At 47.5% G+C, this 17,686-nt stretch overlaps 1 protein-coding gene across 2 annotated transcripts in view; it reads left to right on the top strand.

The window, feature by feature from the left end:
* Positions 1 to 17,686, top strand: part of ints4 (integrator complex subunit 4) — an 84,828-nt gene that overhangs the window by 30,340 nt on the left and 36,802 nt on the right. For both annotated transcript variants that reach the window (XM_085999746.1, XM_085999744.1), the window contains 6 exons: positions 346 to 466; positions 3,399 to 3,470; positions 4,454 to 4,628; positions 9,239 to 9,444; positions 14,735 to 14,877; positions 16,917 to 17,032. In XM_085999746.1, coding sequence (XP_085855872.1) covers positions 346 to 466; positions 3,399 to 3,470; positions 4,454 to 4,628; positions 9,239 to 9,444; positions 14,735 to 14,877; positions 16,917 to 17,032 — 833 coding nt within the window. The remainder of the gene's footprint in view (positions 1 to 345; positions 467 to 3,398; positions 3,471 to 4,453; positions 4,629 to 9,238; positions 9,445 to 14,734; positions 14,878 to 16,916; positions 17,033 to 17,686) is intronic.

Raw genomic sequence — 17,686 nt, 5'->3', positions numbered from 1 at the left:
TCCAGGCAAGTGGAGAGTATTCCATCACACTCCTTGTGACTTGTAGATGGTGGAAAGGCTTTGGGGAGTCAGGAGGTGAGACACTCGCCGCAGAATACCCAGCCTCTGACCTGCTCTTGTAGCCACAGTATTTATGTGGCTGGTCCAGTTAAGTTTCTTGCCGTGAGGTTAACTTGCCGGTGTCTTTTACTTCATAGAATCATACGGCACAGAAGGAGGCTATTCGGCCCATAGTATCTGTGCCGGCAAAGTGTGTGGATTAAAGGGGAGGTCAAAGCTTTCAGAGGACTGAATGGGTCAGTACGCACTGTCCATATTCTCATGTCACTGTCTCCATTTCTTTAGTATAGTCCCTATTCCGTCATCCAACGAGGAAATTCGCCTGGTCGACGATGCTTTTGGGAAGGTTTGTCACATGGTGAATGACGGATCCTGGTTGGTGAGAGTACAAGCAGCCAAACTGTTGGTAGGTTTCATCTCCATGTCCATTCAGTAGTGCTAAGCAATAACTAAATCATTACGTTGAAGACGGCGCCCTGTCCTGCACTCAGTCTTACTTCCTTGTCGTAACTCTTGTCTTTGATAAGCAGGGCATCTGCCATGGCATAGTTGGTAGCTCTCTCTTGCCTCTGAAACAGATGGCCGTAGGTTTAAGTCCAACTCCAGAGACTTGAGCACAAAAATCCAGGTTGACACTCCCAGTGCAGTACTGAGGGAACGCCGCACTGTCGGAGGGGCAGTACTGAGGGAGCGCCGCACTGTCGGAGGGGCAGTACTGAGGGAGCGCCGCACTGTCGGAGGGGCAGTACTGAGGGAGCGCCGCACTGTCGGAGGGGCAGTACAGGAAACTCTTTTTTATCCGGCACCGACGTGGCGCCGGTTCATCAAAAATTCCGGATAACCGGGAGCTATAGTAAAAGATACGGAGAGCTGAGAGCTCCGTATAAAGCAACAAACCCTGTTGCTTAGCAACAGGTGCAGAACAATGGCCACAAGTTCCAAGCATCTCTGTAGCTTAGCAACAGCTGCAGCCACACCCTTGCACAGCAACAGATCGAGGAAGGCAAGTACAATATGAAGTAAAACTTACCTGAACCTACTCCTGAATTTTGCCGGTTAACCGAGATTTCCGGTTATTTAGGTGCCGGTAAATCGAGAGTTTCCTGTACTGAGGGAGCACGGCACTGTCGGAGGGGCAGTACTGAGGGAGCGCTGCACTGTTTATTCTTTGAAGTTCTCTGCTGATGTAAGCTAATTGTCTTTATTGATACCTCTGTTGAATGCTTTCTATCAGTTCAACTATTGCATGCATAATTATGTCTCTATCTTTAGGTGTTCCAAAAACTATCATAAAAACAATATGACAGCAATGGTTTCTGTTTGATGCCATTCTTATCAAAGACTTTCCATTCAATTCTTAATATTGGCTTAACTGGTTTTTAGCAGACGTTGAGTCTCCTTACTGCTCCAAGTTCAATACAAACACAATGTAATTGCTTGGTGTATCTATTGAAGTCATATCTTCAAAGTGTTCTTGTTGGTATCATATTTACTATGTATATATTAAAGACACTTTGACTGAGTGTTTACTTGTTTTCTAGCTATCTCAATTGGTTGCATATTTAATCTTACGTTTCCTGTCTTCCAAATTTAACATAAAAACTATTTGACCAGCAGGTGTTTCTTTTACTTGATGTCATCTTTTCAAAGGCACATGCCTCTTTTAATGTTTGTGTTTCTGTTCACCATGTTGGTTCTTAACACTTAAAACTGGGCATTTTCATTGTGTTGGTTGCAAACCCCAGACCCTCTGGGAATCGCCAAACTGCCATTTCAATAGGGTCATTGTTTTAGTATATTTAACTAATTCCCATTTCAAAGCTTGTTTGGTTTTTACAACTTTGTTATCAAACCATCCCATCTCAGAAGCCTGTTTTCTGTTTGCAACCTGTGTCTCCAAGGTTTTTTAGATTTTTAAACTCAGTTTCTCATGTATTAATAATGTCAGAAATCATAGGATGGTGTATTTTTCCTTCACATTCTCACAACCTACCTCTTTGACCCTGTCTTCAGCCATCTGCTGGGTACCCGTTTGTGATGCACTTTGTTAAAGATGTTCACTGCCCGCTTTGTTAGGCACCAGCCGTGGCTCAGTGGGCAGCACTCTCACCTCTAAAGTCAGAAGGTCGTGGGTTCAAGTCCTACTCCAGGGACTTGAGCACATTGGCCCAGAAATTCGTGTCAGGGGCTTCCCGCGGGCGCAAGCCCCCGACCTACACTTACCTAGCGCGCCGGCAGTTGAGGCCTGGGCCTGCGTGGATTTCCTGTCTGTGGCCCGGTCCAGCTCCCGGCGCACTGTGCTTGCGTGACCCAGCGGCGTACTTAGTGCGATGCGTCGGCTGGGATCACGTGAGCACTGGGCAACCAATCGGAGGAGGGAAAACTCCGGGCGCCCAAAACAGTACTTAGCCTTAAAATAAATTTGAAAAAAATCACACTATTTAAATCAACTATAAATAACATTAAATAACTATTTTAAACAATAATTTAAATTTTTGAAAAAAATAATTTTATAAAAAAATCGGGGCTAAAAATACACTTACCTTACTGTAAAGTATTTAAAAATAATAAACCTGTGGAAAAAATGTTCTAATTTTAATTAATTGACCACTTACCTTTTAAAATGAAGTCCTACCGTCTGGTTTTTTAATGTGTAAAATGTAGAGGCCTTCACACACGGGCAAACCTGTAAAAAAAGAGGAAGTTCAACGCGCACGCACAAACTCCTGCGCGCACGCGTTCGACCTCTGAACCCCTTGGTTCAGAGGATCGGAAATGCCGGTTTCCCGCGCATGCGTAGTGCATGCAAGAAACCGGCACTTCCATCCGTCCGTACTCACGCATTGGGACCCGAATTTCTGGGCCATAATCTAGGCTGACTCTCCCTAGTGCTGAGGGAGCGCCGCACTGTCGGAGGTGCCGTCTTTCGGATGAGACATTAAACCGAGGACCCGTCTGCTCTCTCAGGTGGACATAAAAGACCCCATGGACACTATTTCGAAGAAGACCAGGGGAGTTCTCCCCGGTGTCCTGGGGCCAAAATTTATCCCTCAATCAACATCACTAAAAAACAGATTATCTGGTCATTATCACATTGCTGTTTGTGGGAGCTTGCTGTGCGAAAATTGGCTGCCGCGTTTCCTACATTACAACAGTGACTACACTTCAAAGAGCACTTCTTGGCTATAAAGCGCTTTGGGACGTCTGGTGGTCGTGAAAGGCGCGATAGAAACGCAAGTCTGTCTTTTCTTGAGAAGCTATATAAATGCCTCTTATTGTTGGTTTGTCTCTCAGTTACATTGACAATTAACATTGCTCATCACCTTCTTGTATTTCAGGGCTCCATGCACCAAGTCAGCGTACAGTTTTTGGAGCAGACCCTTGATAAGAAATTGATGTCAGATCTGAAGGTGCGTTATGCTTTAGTTAAATAACATCCCTGCTATTAGTATATCGCTTAATTTACCTGTTATTACTGGTAAAATTCTCATCCTTGTTTTCAAATCCCTCCGTGGCCTCGCCCCTCCCTATCTCTGTAACCTCCTCCAGCCCTACAGGCCTTCCTGATCTCTGCGTTCTTCCAATTCTGGCCGCTTGAGCAATCCCCAATTTTAATCACTCGTCCATTAGCGGCCGTGCCTTCAGCTGCCTGGGCCCTAAGCTCTGGAATTCCCTCCCTAAACCTCTCCGCCTCGCTCGCCTCCTTTAAGTCGCTCCTTAAAACCTACCTCTTTGACCAAGCTTTTGGTCACCTGTCCTAATATCTCCTTTGACGGTGTCAAATTTTGTCTTAACGCTTCTGTCAAGCACCGTGGGACGTTTTACTACGTTAAAGGTGCTGTTTAAGTGCAAGTTGTCATTGCATTGTCTTTTGTCTGAGATGTTAAACTTGGGCACATATTAAAGATCCCATGGACTGGTCAACATTCATCCCTCAGGCGCTGTCATCAAGAATAGTTTATGTGGTCATTCATTCATTTGCTCTTTGTGGGTCCTTGCTGCGCCTACAAAAACGACAGCGATTACACTTCATCGTCGCTGGGTCACAATCCTGGAACTCCCTCCCTAACACGCACTGTGGGAGCTCCTTCACCACACGGACGGCAGCGGTTCAAGAAGGCGGCTCACCACCACCTTCTCAAGGGGCGATTAGGGATGGGCAATAAATGCTGGCCTTGCCAGCGACGCCCACATCCCACGAATGAATAAATGAAAGAAAGGCACTTCAAACAAAATCTATTGGCTGTGAAGCAATTTGGGGAACGCGCTGAGGAGGTGAAAGGAGCTATTTAAATGCACGTTGGTCAGTCTTTTTTTCTTTGTAAGCCTCTGAGATTCTAAGCTTCGGTTTTCTGATTCTTCCCCCCCCCCCCCCCCCGCCTTCCACGTGCAGAGAAAGCGCAGCGCCCACGAGCGAGCCAAGGAGCTGTACACGTCGGGCGAGTTTTCCAGCGGCAGGAAGTGGGGAGACGACGCACCCAAGGAGGCGGTGGACACCTACACCGTCAACCTCATCAACTCGGGGGCCTGCGGCGCCTTCGTTCACGGGCTGGAGGACGAGATGTACGGTAAGCAGAGGTCAGCGGAGCCGACCTCCACGCGCATAGTGAAATGGGCGTGTCGCGGGCCGTGTTGAAATCGTTGCGCCGCGCCTTGGGACGTTTTCCCACGTTAAAGGCGCTATATCGGTGGAAGTTACCATTGCAGTGCCATCTTTTGGCTGAGATGTTAAACTGGGGTGGATGTAAACGACCTCGTGACCTGGTCAACATTTATCCCTCAGGCAATATCACCAAGAATAGCTTATGTGGTCATTCATTCATTTGCTGTTTGCAGGTCCTTGCTGTGCCCACAAAATCAACAGCGATTACACTTCAAACGAAATCCATTGGCTGTAAAGCGATTTGGGACGTCCTGAGAATGTTACTGGCTGCAAAATTTCGGAAACAATGAAATCATCATCTGACTGGCATTGTTTCAGGCCTGTTAAAGGAATGCTTTAGCGGGTGGAAGTTACGCTACAGTTGTAGAAAGCTCTGTTCAGACCGCATCTGGAGTAACTGCATATCGCCAAACGTAAGATCTTCCATGGGCAGTGTTTTAGAACACAATTGTTCAGTATGATTTGGGCAGAAGCATGGCAGATGCAGTATAACGTGGATAAATGCGAGGTTATCCACTTTGGTGTCAAAAACAGGAAGACAGATTATTATCTGAACGGCAATAGATTGGGAGAAGGGGAAGTGCAACGAGACCTGGGTGTCCTTGTGCACCAGTCGCTGAAGGTAAGCACGCAGGTGCAGCAGGCGGTTAAGAAGGCAAATGGTATGTTGGCCTTCGTAGCGAGAGGGTTTGAGTACAGGAGCAAGGATGTCTTGCTGCAGTTGTACAGGGCCTTGGTGAGACCACACCTTGAGTATTGTGTGCAGTTTTGGTCGCCTTATCTGAGGAAGGATGTTCTTGCCATGGAGGGAGTGCAGCGAAGATTCACCAGGCTGATACCTGGGATGGCAGGAATGACGTATGAGGAGAGATTGGGTCGATTGGGCTTATACTCGCTGGAGTTTAGAAGAATGAGAGGGGATCTCATTGAAACTTATAAAATTCTGACAGGACTAGACAGACTAGATGCAGGAAGGATGTTCCCGATGGTCGGGGAGTCCAGAACCAGGGGTCACAGTCGAAGGATAAGGGGTAAGCCATTTAGGACAGAGATGAGGAGGAATTTCTTCACCCAGAGAGTGGTGAACCCGTGGAATTCTCTACCACAGAAGGCAGTAGAGGCCAATTCATTAAATATATTCAAGAAGGAGTTAGATATATTTCTTAAGGCTAAAGGGATCAAGGGATATGGGGAGAAAGCAGGGACAGGGTACTGAATTTGGATGATCAGCCATGATCTCACTGAATGACGGAGCAGGCTCGAGGGGCCGAATGGCCTACTCCTGCTCCTATCTTCTATGTTCCTTTTTTTTTCTTGCATTTAAAAATTTGTTCTTGATGTATTTAAGAGTGGTAACCTGGCGCGGTTTTATTACTACAGCTGAAATTGGGTTTATCACAAAAAATAAGCATTCTTAACAAGATCCACCACCTGTGAGTAAGGGAAGGAAATCTGCTGCCCTTACCCGGTCTGGCCTATAGGTGACTCCAGACCCACAGGGCTGGATTTTACTTACCTAGACGAGTTGGGGGCGGGACTGCTGCCTTCCGGGTTCTAGTCCCGCCCCCAGCGACGTCTTGACGAACTGATGCTATTTTGCCCTGATTGGCCTTGTTAAGCCCGCCCTGCGGGCTTGCCGGCCCTTTAAGGGAAAGCCGGCGTCAGTTGATGACGCTTCATCTGCCGGTTTTCTGAAAGGCATATGCACCACACTTGTTTGACAGATGATTTGACAGTGGTTCACAGCATTGAGGTGCTGTCAAACACTGACAATCACTGTCCAAAACTGAGCGAGCCCTTGCACCCAGGCTCTCCAATTACTCTCTCCTTAGAATAAAACAGATGGCAGCTGCAGCTGAGATTGCAGAAGCCACCTGTCACATCTCCCAATGAGATGAGGCGACACAAACACTTCACAGCTTGTCACCTGTGGAAACATCTAAACACATTAAACATTACTTTCATAACATTTCCTTGCCTCTGATACTAACCATTGTCACTTTGCAGCCTTCACACCAATTCTGCAGCTTTTATCCAAACACCAACATATCAACAGACCCACAGCACGCCTCACTTACCCTAGCGGGGTTCCCCGACGTCGGGAATCCCGCAACAGAAGGCTCAAAATTTGAAAAAGCCTCTTAACTGCCTGTTAACTACCTGTTAACAGGCAGTTAAGTGGTTATAATCCTTTTCCCGCCGCTAGGAGTCAAGTCTCTGTGCAAATCAGGTACCTGACTCCCGGGACGATTGGTTGGAGGTGGGTTGGGAGCGGGTTCGGGACCCGCTCCCATTTTTTTGGGGATTTTTCCCAGCAGTCCCGCCTCCAAACCTGCCTCCTCAGGGCTGGTAAAATCCAGCCCACAGACTGCCCTCTGAAATGGGCTGGCAAGCCACTCGGTTATATTCAAGAAGGCGCCTCACCACCACCTTCTCGAAGGCAATTAGCGATGACCAATAAATGCTGGCCTTGACTCCCACATCCCTGAGAATAAATTAAAAAAAAAAATGATTTTAATTAACTGAAAATTATTTTAAAGAACTATACAGAACCATTTACTCATTTCATTAATGTACAGTGGTCAGTTTCTTAGTAAATTAAATATATTTTAAAATATTTAAATGGTGTAAATGGGAGTCCAGAACCAGGGGTCACAGTCTAAGGATAAGGGGTAAGCCATTTAGGACAGAGATGAGGAGGAATTTCTTCACCCAGAAAGTGGTGAACCTGTGGAATTCTCTACCACAGAAGGCAGTAGAGGCCAATTCACTAAATATATTCAAGAAGGAGTTAGATATATTTCTTAAGGCTAAAGGGATCAAGGGATATGGGGAGAAAGCAGGGACAGGGTACTGAATTTGGATGATCAGCCATGATCTCATTGAATGGCGGAGCAGGCTCGAGGGGCCGAATGGCCGACTCCTGCTCCTATCTTCTATGTTTCTATGTAAAATGGTCTAAAAGCCTATTCATGACCTTGGGCCTAAAAAAAAAACCAGCATAATTTTAAGAGCTTCCTCGAAGGCCCGCAAACGAACGCACTTAGCGGGAAATCGTCTTGGCGATTAATTCGATCCGGGGGGCGGGGCCAGTATCGTGGACGGGGCCGACTTCCACCGCAATGTTTTTTTTAAACCAGCGCAAAAGATCGTGGAAACGCGATTCGCGCTGGATGTAAATTGCGCTTAAAATTCCTCGATTCTTTCGTGCTGGTTTGGCCGATTCCGGGCGAATCGCGCTGAAATAACCAACGCAACCGAGCGGGAACTCCGTCGCAGTGTGTCTATATCTTACTGCTTTCAAATCAAACTTTTTTTTTTCCCATGATATCTTTCCCTTCAAAAGGCAAGGTCTCATTCCCTGGCCAGGTGGGCAGTCAGGCAGCCCGATCACATTCCCCTGTTACGTCAGAAAGGGGATTAAGAAAGAACTTGCATTTCTATAGCGCCTTTCACAACCTCAGGACGATCCAATCCCCTTTACAGCCAATGAAGTACTTTTTGAAGTGTAGTCACTGTTGTATGTAGGAAACGTGGCAGCCAAGTTGCGCACAGCAAGCTCCCACAGACAGCAATGTGATAATGACCAGATAATCTGTTTTAGTGATGTTGGTTGAGGGATAAATATTGGCCCCAGGACACCGGGCATAACTCCCCCACTCTTCTTCAAAATAGTGCCATGGGACCTTTTACAACCACTTGAGAGAACAGACGGGGTCTCATCTGAAAGATGGCAACTCCGACAGTGCAGCACTCCCTCAGTACTGCCCCTCTGACAGTGCGGCGCTCCCTCAGTACTGCCCCTCCGACAGTGCGGCGCTCCCTCAGTACTGCCCCTCCGACAGTGCAGCGCTCCCTCAGTACTGCCCCTCCGACAGTGCGGCGCTCCCTCAGTACTGCCCCTCCGACAGTGCGGCGCTCTCTCAGTACTGCCCCTCCGACAGTGCGGCGCTCTCTCAGTACTGCCCCTCCGACAGTGCGGCGCTCCCTCAGTACTACCCCTCCGACAGTGCGGAGCTCCCTCAGTACTGCCCCTCCGACAGTGCGGCGCTCCCTCCCTCAGTACTGCCCCTCCGACAGTGCGGCGCTCCCTCAGTACTGCCCTTCCGACAGTGCGGCGCTCCCTCAGTACTGACCCTCCGACAGTGCGGCGCTCCCTCAGTACTGCCCTTCCGACAGTGCGGCGCTCCCTCAGTACTGACCCTCCGACAGTGCGGCACTCCCTCAGTACTGCCCCTCCGACAGTGCGGAGCTCCCTCAGTACTGCCCCTCCGACAGTGCGGAGCTCCCTCAGTACTGCACTGGGAGTGTCAGCCTAGATTATGGGCTCAAGTCTCTGGAGTGGGACGTGGACCCACGACCTTCTGCCTCAGGCGAGTGTGGTACCCACTGAGCCACGGCTGACACCTATAGCAGGTTTTGCCTTGGTTGCAGAACCTTGATGTAATGTTCTCTGGAACGCTTCCAATTTCCCTGACAATTTTAAGGGTTTTTCTTTTCCTCTTTGAATCTCAGAGGTCCGTAATGCAGCCGTAGAATCGCTCTGTATGTTGGCTCAGGCCTCGGCATCTTTCGCTGAAAAGTGCCTGGATTTTCTGGTGGACATGTTCAACGACGAAATCGAGGAGGTGAGGCTGGGGTCGATACACGCTCTGCGCAAAATCTCCTGCCACATCCGACTGCGAGAGGATCAGCTGGACACCGTGCTGGCAGTGCTGGAGGTGACCCCTTGTTCATTTTTTGATTCTGTCCCTTGTGCCCCCTTGCACGACACAGTACAGGAAACTCTTTATTTTCCGACACCAACCGGACCGGCGTGGTGCCGGTTTATAAGAACATAAGATCATAAGAAATAGGAGCAGGAGTAGGCCAATCGGCCCCTCGAGCCTGCTCCGCCATTCAATAAGATCATGGCTGATCTGATCCTAACCGCCAATCCACTATCACAGAACCATCTCCTGAATCTAACAGAATTAGACACACGAAACAGGAGCAGGATCAGGCTACACGGCCCCTGGGCCCGCTCCGCTACCCACAGGGCCATGACCGATCCGCACCTAAACTCATGTCCAAATTCCTGCCCGCTCCCCGTAACCCTTAATTCCCTTTTCTTCTAGGAAACTGTCTATTTCTGTTTTAAATTTATGTAATGATGTAGCTTCGACAGCTTTTTGGGGCAGCATATTCCATGGACCTACCACCCTCTGAGTGAAGTAGTTCCTCCTCATCTCAGTTTTGAAAGAGCAGCCCCTTATTCTAAGACTATGCCCCCTAGTTCTAGTTTCACCCATCATCTGGAACATCCTCCCCGCATCCACCTGATCCAACCCCTTTACAATCTTATATGTTTCAATAAGATCGCCTCTCATTCTTCTGAACTCCAATGAGTAGAGTCCCAATCTACTCAACCTCTCCTCATATGTCCATCCCTCATCCCCGGGATTAACCGAGTGAACCTTCTTTGTACTGACTCGAGAGCAAGTATGTCTTTTCTTAAGTATGGACACCAAAACTGTATGCAGTATTCCAGGTGCGGTCTCACCAATACCTTGTACAACTGAAGCAATACCTCCCTATTTTTATATTCTATCCCCCTAGCAATGAAAGCCAACATTCCATTGGCCTTCTTAATCACTTGCTGCACCTGCATACTAACCTTTTGAGTTTCGTGCACCAGGACCCCCAGATCCCTTTGTACTTCAGTACTTTCCAGTTTCTTGCCATTAAGATAATAACTTGCTCTACGATTTTTCCTGCCAAAGTGCATAACCTCACACTTTCCAGTATTGTATTCCATCTGCCAAGTCTCTGCCCACTTACTTAGCCTGTCTATGTCCCCTTGCAGGTTTTTTATGTCCTCCTCTCTCACTACTTTCCCTCCCATCTTAGTATCATCTGCAAACTTTGATATGTTACACTCGGTCCCCTCCTCCAAATCGTTAATATAGATTGTAAAGAGTTGGGGACCCAGCACTGACCCCTGCAGAACACCACTGGTTACTGATTGCCAGTCTGAGAATGAACCATTTATCCCAACTCTCTGCCTTCTGTTACATAGCCAATCCTCTATCCATGCCAGAATATTACCCCCAATCCCGTGATTTTTTATCTTAAGCAATAATCTTTTGTGTGGCACCTTGTCAAATGCCTTTTGGAAGTCTAAATACACTATGTCCACTGGTTCACCTTTATCCACCCTGTATGTTACTTCCTCAAAGAACTCCAGCAAATTTGTCAAACATGACTTCCCCTTCATAAAACCATGCTGACTTTGTCTTATTAAATTATGATTATCCAAATGTCCTGTTACTGTCTCCTTAATAATGGACTCCAAAATTTTACCTACCACAGATGTTAGGCTAACCGGTCTATAGTTTCCAGCCTTCTGTCTACTGCCCTTTTTAAATAAGGGTGTTACATTAGCAGTTTTCCAGTCTGCTGGGACCTTTGCTGAGTCCAGGGAGTTTTGGAAGATTATTACCAATGCATCCACAATCCCTACCGCCACTTCCCTCAAGACCCTTGGATGTAAGCCATCAGGTCCAGGCGATTTATCCGCCTTGAGTCCCATTATTTTACCGAGTACCACTTCGTTAGTGATTTTGATCGTGTTTATCTCCTCCCCCTCTATAGCCCCCTGCTTGTCCAGTGTTGGGATATTCTTGGTGTCCTCTACTGTAAAGACTGATACAAAATATTCATTCAGTGTTTTTGCCATCTCCATATTTCCCACCATTAATTTCCCGGTCTCATCCTCTAAGGGACCAACATTTACTTTAGCCACCCTTTTTCTTTTTATATAACTATAAAAACTCTTACTATCTGTTTTTATGTTTTTTGCTAATTTACTTTCATAATCTATCTTCCCTTTCCTAATCAATCTTTTTGTTATTTTTTGCTGTCTTTTAAAGTTTTCCCAATCCTCTATCCTCCCACTAGATTTGGCTACCTTATATGCCCTTGTTTTTAGTCGAATACTATCAAAAAGTCCGGATTACAGAGAGGTATAGTTAAAAGGTACGAGAGCTCCGTACACAGCAACAAATCCAGGCTTCCCTGTTGCTTAGCAACATGTGCAGGAACTCCGGCCGCAGACCAAGCGTCCCTGTTGCTTAGCAACAAGTGCATGAACCCCAGTTACACAGCCACAGATCCAGGAACTGCCACTAATATGAAGTAAAACTTACCTGAACCTACTCCTGAATTTTGCCGGTTAACAGAGATTTCCGGTTATTTAGGTGTTGGTTAATAACAACGACAGTTTGCATGTATATAGCACCTTTAACATCCCAAGGCGCATAGTAAGATACAGCACAGAAGGAGGCCATTCGTGCCTGTGTCGGCTCTTTGAAAGAGCGATCCAATTAGACCTACCCCGCTTTGCTCTTTCCCCAAAGGCCTGTAAGTGTTTTCCCTTCCAGTATATAATGAATTTCCTTTTGAAAGTTCCTATTGAATCTGCTCCCACCGCCCTTTCAGGCAGCGCGTTCCAGATCACAACAACTCGCTGCGTAAAATAAATGTTGCCCAATGTCACCTCTGGTTCTTTTGCCAATTATCTTAACTCTGTGTCCTCTGGTTACTGACCCTCTTGCCAGTGGAAACAGTTTCTCCTTATTTACTCTACCAACACCCTTCCTATTTTGAACACCTCTATTAAATCTCCCCTTAACCTTCTCTGCTCCAAGAACAAAGAAAAAAAGACTTGGAATTTATACAGCGTCTTTCATGACCTCAGGGCGTCCCAAAGCGCTTCACAGCCAATGAGGTACTTTTGAAGTGGAGTCACTGTTGTAATGTAGGAAACGCGGCAGCCAATTGGCGCACAGCAAGCTCCCACAAACAGCAATGTGATAATGACCAGATCATCTGTTTTAGTGATGTTGATTGAGGGATAAATATTGGCCCCAGGACACCGGGGAGAACTCCCCCTGCTCTTCTTCAATTAGTGCTGAGCGATCTTTTAGGTTCAGTTGAGAGAGCTGACGGGGCCTCGGTTTAACGTCTCATCTGAAAGACGGCACCTCCGACAGTGCAGCACTCCCTCAGCACTGGAGTGTCAGCCTGGGTTTTTTGTGCTCAAGCCTCTGGAGTTGGACTATGAACCCACAACCTTCTGACTCGGAGGCGAGAGAGTGCCACCCAGTGAGACACAGCTGACGGGGCTGTGTTTTGTAAATGTCCCAACTCAGTGGTTGGATGATTAACCTGCACGTAGGCCTCTCCCAAATTGACTCTGTAACCAGCAGCTGCAAAGTTGCCGAAGACAGCCTCGACACTCCCAGGTTATTGGGAACTCCCCCTCCCTTCCCATTTTATTCCCTACTCTCCTGAAGGCACTGACTCTTGCTGGAAGGCATCATCAGCCTCTGCTGCCAAACCCACGTGGCCATTCTCCATGCCCGAGCCTGGATTGCCAAGCATCTGGAGACATTTCGTTATGTCAAAGGCACAATACATCAGTGGGAGTTGTTGCACTATTTCCCCGACTTGAATCGCTCCACCATTGGCGGCCGTGCCTTCAGCTGCCTGGGCCCTAAGCTCTGGAATTCCCTCCCTAAACCTCTCCACCTCTCCTCCTTACATGGCTCAATGTCAAATTTTGTTTGATAACGTTCCTGTGAAGCGCCTTGGGATGTTGTACTGCTTTATAGGCGCTAGGTAAATGCAGGTTGTTGTTGAAGTTGAATTTTATAAATCTGGTGGTTTCGAGGGCTGTGCCCGAGAATGACCGTGAAAGCTGCTGGGTTGTCATTTAATTTTTTTTAAAGGCTCAACTTGTTCAGTCATGTCCTTCAGGGAATGAAACTTGCTATCTCTACCCAATCTGACCTACATGTGACTCCAGTCCCTCACTACCTGGTTGACTAATACCAGGGCTAAAAGGGTTAAATTACGAGGGCAGGTTACATAGATTCTCTTGAGTTAAAAAAGATTAAGGGGTGAACTGATTGAGGTGTTTAAGATGATTAAAGGATTCGATAGGGTAGAGAGAGAAACTATTTCCTCTGGTGGGGGGAGTCCAGAACAAGGGGGCAGAACCTTAAAATTAGAGCCAAGCTGTTCAGGGGTGATGTCAGGAAGCACTTCTTCACACAAAGGGTGGGGGAAATCTGGAACTCTCTTCCCCCAAATAGCTGTTGAGGCTGGGGATCAATTGAAAATTTCAATACTGAGGTTGATAGATTTTTAAGGGTTACGGAACCAAGGCGGGTATATGGAGTTCGGTCACAGATCAGTCATTGAATGGCGGAACAGGCTCGAGGGGTTGACTGGCCTCATCCTGTTCCTATGACTCTTAATGCCCTTGGCAAGTAGGGCTGGGTAAATAATAAATGTAGTTGACCAATAATCCAAGTAGAATTTTTCTTTAAAATGGGATGCAATACAAGAAACACTTTGGTATCCGGCACCGACGGGACCGGCGTGTTGCTGGTTGATCAAAAATTCCGGATGACAGAGAGGGTTATCTACCGAGGCTATTTTTAACAAAGAAAAATAAAAAAATTAAGAAACGTGCAGTATACAGTAATTGGGTACTCACCTACAGAATGTTGTGTTAAATGGATGGTGGAAGATGCTTGATTAAGTACAGTGCTGCCAGTTGAGGGTAATGCAATGCAGCGTGGGAGACACACAGTACCCCTGTAAAATGGCGGATCAGAAGAGACTACCAGCAGCGCGGGAGAGCCAGACTCCTGTTATTGAGGTGTTCCCGAATTCCGACAGCACCAAGAAGCCAAGTTGTGGCAGTTTGGAGAACTACCCCCACTGACTAACTCAGCCACCGCGGGGGACTCGGACTCGGCAACATTGCCGGTTATTGAGGTGTTGTTTTCGGAGTGAGAATTTTGCCGGTTAATAGAGAATTCCGGATATTTAGGTGCCGTTTAAACGAGAGTTTCCTGTACCTAGGAATAGCACAGCAATTGTACTGCACCTAAAAGGAGAAATGTGAAACAATTCCGCAGTGCCGGTGTTTTGGTGTTCAGTTACCCTTTCATTTTACAGGACTCTTCACGTGACATCCGGGAAGCCTTGCACGAGCTGCTGTGTTACACGAACGTGTCCACGAAGGACGGTATTCACCTGGCTCTGGTGGAGCTTCTGAAGAACCTGGCAAAGTATCCGACCGATCGGAACTCCATCTGGAAGTGAGTCTTCTTCTGCGGTTTAACGTACTGCGAAACCGTTTCTCGTGATTCCCTGAGACAGGAGGGTTCCTGTTAGAAGAATGAGAATCTTATTGAAACGTCTAAGATTCTGAGGGGGCTCCACAGGGTAGATGCAGAGAGGATGTTTCCCCTCATGGGGGAATCTAGAACTAGGGGGCATAGTTTCAGAATAAGGGGACACCCTTTTAAATCGGAAATGAGGAGGAATTTCTTCTCTCAGAGGGTCGTGAATCTGTGGAATTCTCTTCCCCAGAGAGCTGTGGAGGCTGGGTCATTGAATATATTTAAGGTGGAGATAGACAGATTTTTGAATGGTAAGGGAGTCAAGGGTGATGGGGAGCGGACAGGGAAGTGAAGCTGAGGTCAAGATCAGATCAGCCATGGTCTTATTGAATGGCGGAGCAGGCTCGAGGGGCCAAATGACCTACTCCTGCTCCTACGACTTCTGTTCTTGTGTTTTAATACCGCAGTTTTCACTGAGAGAATTTTAAAATCGAGGTGTAGCCGGACCGGGAGCAGCGGTAAGCTGCCTACCGCTCCTCCATCTCGAGCCATCCTACTTGCTGCTTGCTAGGGTGTTGGCTTGCAGGGTTACCTGGAACCCAGTGGAAGAGTCCTGGCACCCCCCACCGCCCCCCCCACCCCCCCCAAAGTGACAGGTCCGCCCTCCCCCCGGTCCCAATAAGAAGCCAGGACGACTGGCCCTCGATTATCTGTCGTGCCCCCCCCTTGCATACTGTAATCCGAGAGCAGGCTCAGGATTTCAGAGTCTGCCGCAGTGAATCAACTTCGCTCTGCTCTCCCACCCCCGGGCGTATCATCTTGGAACAATCTCCACTTCAAAGAGACCCCACCTACCTTCTCCCTCACCCACACCCCTCCAAGAAGGGTAGTCACTGACCCCTGACATAGCTCACCGGGCAGGGCCTGATGTGCTCAGGATCCATTGGAAGTAACACTACCTGAAAGGACGGTGGAAGCAGATTCAATAGTAACCTTCAAAAGAGAATTGGATCTCGACATGAAAGGTATATATCTGATCAATACAGACCAGCCGCGATCTAACTGAATGGCAGAACAGGCTTGAGGGGCTGAATGGCCTCCTGTTCGTAAAAGGAAACATTTGCAGAGTTATGGGGAAAGAGCCGGGGGAGTGGGACTACAGGAAACTCTTTCGTATCCGGCACCGATGGGACCGGATGGAGCCGGGGGAGTGGGACTACAGGAAACTCTTTCGTATCCGGCACCGATGGGACTGGATGGTGCCGGCTGATTAAAAATTCCAGATGACGGAGCGGGTTATCTACCGAGGCTATATTTAACAAACAAAAATAAAAAAATCAAGAAATGTGCAGTATAATTGGGTATTCACCTGCAGAGACTTCCGACAGCGCCAAGAAGCCGAGTAGTGGCAGTTTGGAGAACTACCCCCCACTGACTAACTCGGCCACCACGGGAGACTCGGACTCGGCAACATTTCCGGTTATTGAGTTGTTATTTTCGGAGTATGAATTTCGCCAATTATTAGAGAATTCCGGATATTTAGATGCCGTTTAAACGAGAGTTTCCTGTAATTGGATATATCTACCAAAGAACCGGCACAGGCACGATGGCCGAATGGCCTCCTCCTGTGTTGTATGGTTCGATGTTTACGACGTATATCAGTACAGGAAACTTTCGATTTACCGGCACCTAAATAACCGGAAATGTCGGTTAACCGGCAAAATTCAGGAGTCGGTTTTATTACTTGCACAGCAACAAATGGAGGAAGGCAAGGGTGTGGCTGCAGCTGTTGCTAAGCTACAGAGACGCTTGCAACTTGTGGCCATTGTTCTGCACTAACAGGGTTTGTTGCTTTACTATAGCGTTCGGTTATCCGGAATTTTTGATGAACCGGCACCACGTCGGTCCCGTCCGTGCCGGATAAAAAAAAGTTTCCTGTAGTATTTGATAGATCTACTCTCAAGTTTTGATGGAAACCTTCGATGAATTTGAGTGACTTTTTCTTCTCCTCCTAGATGTCTCAAGTACCTCGGAAGCAGGCATCCTACCCTGGTGTTGCCGCTGGTCCCAGAGTTGCTCAGCACACACCCGTACTTTGACACGCCAGAGCCAGACATGGACGACCCGGCTTGTATCCGTTTTAATCTCGATTACAAATGAAAGCCTTTCTTCCTCTCTTAATGCTCGGGTTAACGTTACAAAAGTTCTCCTCGGTGTCCTGGCCAATATTTGTCCCTCAGCCAACATCACTTTTTAAAAAAAAACAGATTATCTGGTCATTATTACATTGCTGTTTGTGGGATCTTGCTGTACGCAAATTGGTGGCCGCGTTTCCTGCATTACAACAGTGACTACACTTCTAAAGTACTTCATTGGCTGTAAACGGAAGTGGTGGAAGCGGAGACACTCGATGTTTTCAAGGGGAGACTGGATGGGCACTTGAGGGAAATAAACTTGCAGGGCTACGGGGATAGAGCGGGGGAATGGGACTGACCGGATTGCTCTACAGAGAGCCGGCACGGACTCGAAGGGCCGAATGGCCTCCTTCTGTGCCGTTATGACTATAAAGCGCTTTGTGACATCCCGAAGTTGTGAAAGGAGTTATAGAAATGCAAGTCTTTTCTTTGCTTCTCATTGTTTGTGGCAAAAGCCACTCTACAGTCCAACTTGCAGCTGTACTCACCCCCTCCCTGTTTCCAGCGGTAGTCCTTCTGAGTCATCCCGCAGAAGCCAGACACTTGCAATTGTTACCATAACCATAAGCCATTGAAGGCCACATAAAGCG

The sequence above is a fragment of the Somniosus microcephalus genome, chromosome 10 (genome assembly GCF_052327205.1).
Source record: "Somniosus microcephalus isolate GS21.2 chromosome 10, FLI_Smic_1.0, whole genome shotgun sequence".
NCBI lineage: Eukaryota > Metazoa > Chordata > Chondrichthyes > Squaliformes > Somniosidae > Somniosus > Somniosus microcephalus.
The sequence above is the reverse complement of the archived record's forward strand: the minus strand, read 5'-3'. Positions and strand labels throughout refer to the sequence as shown.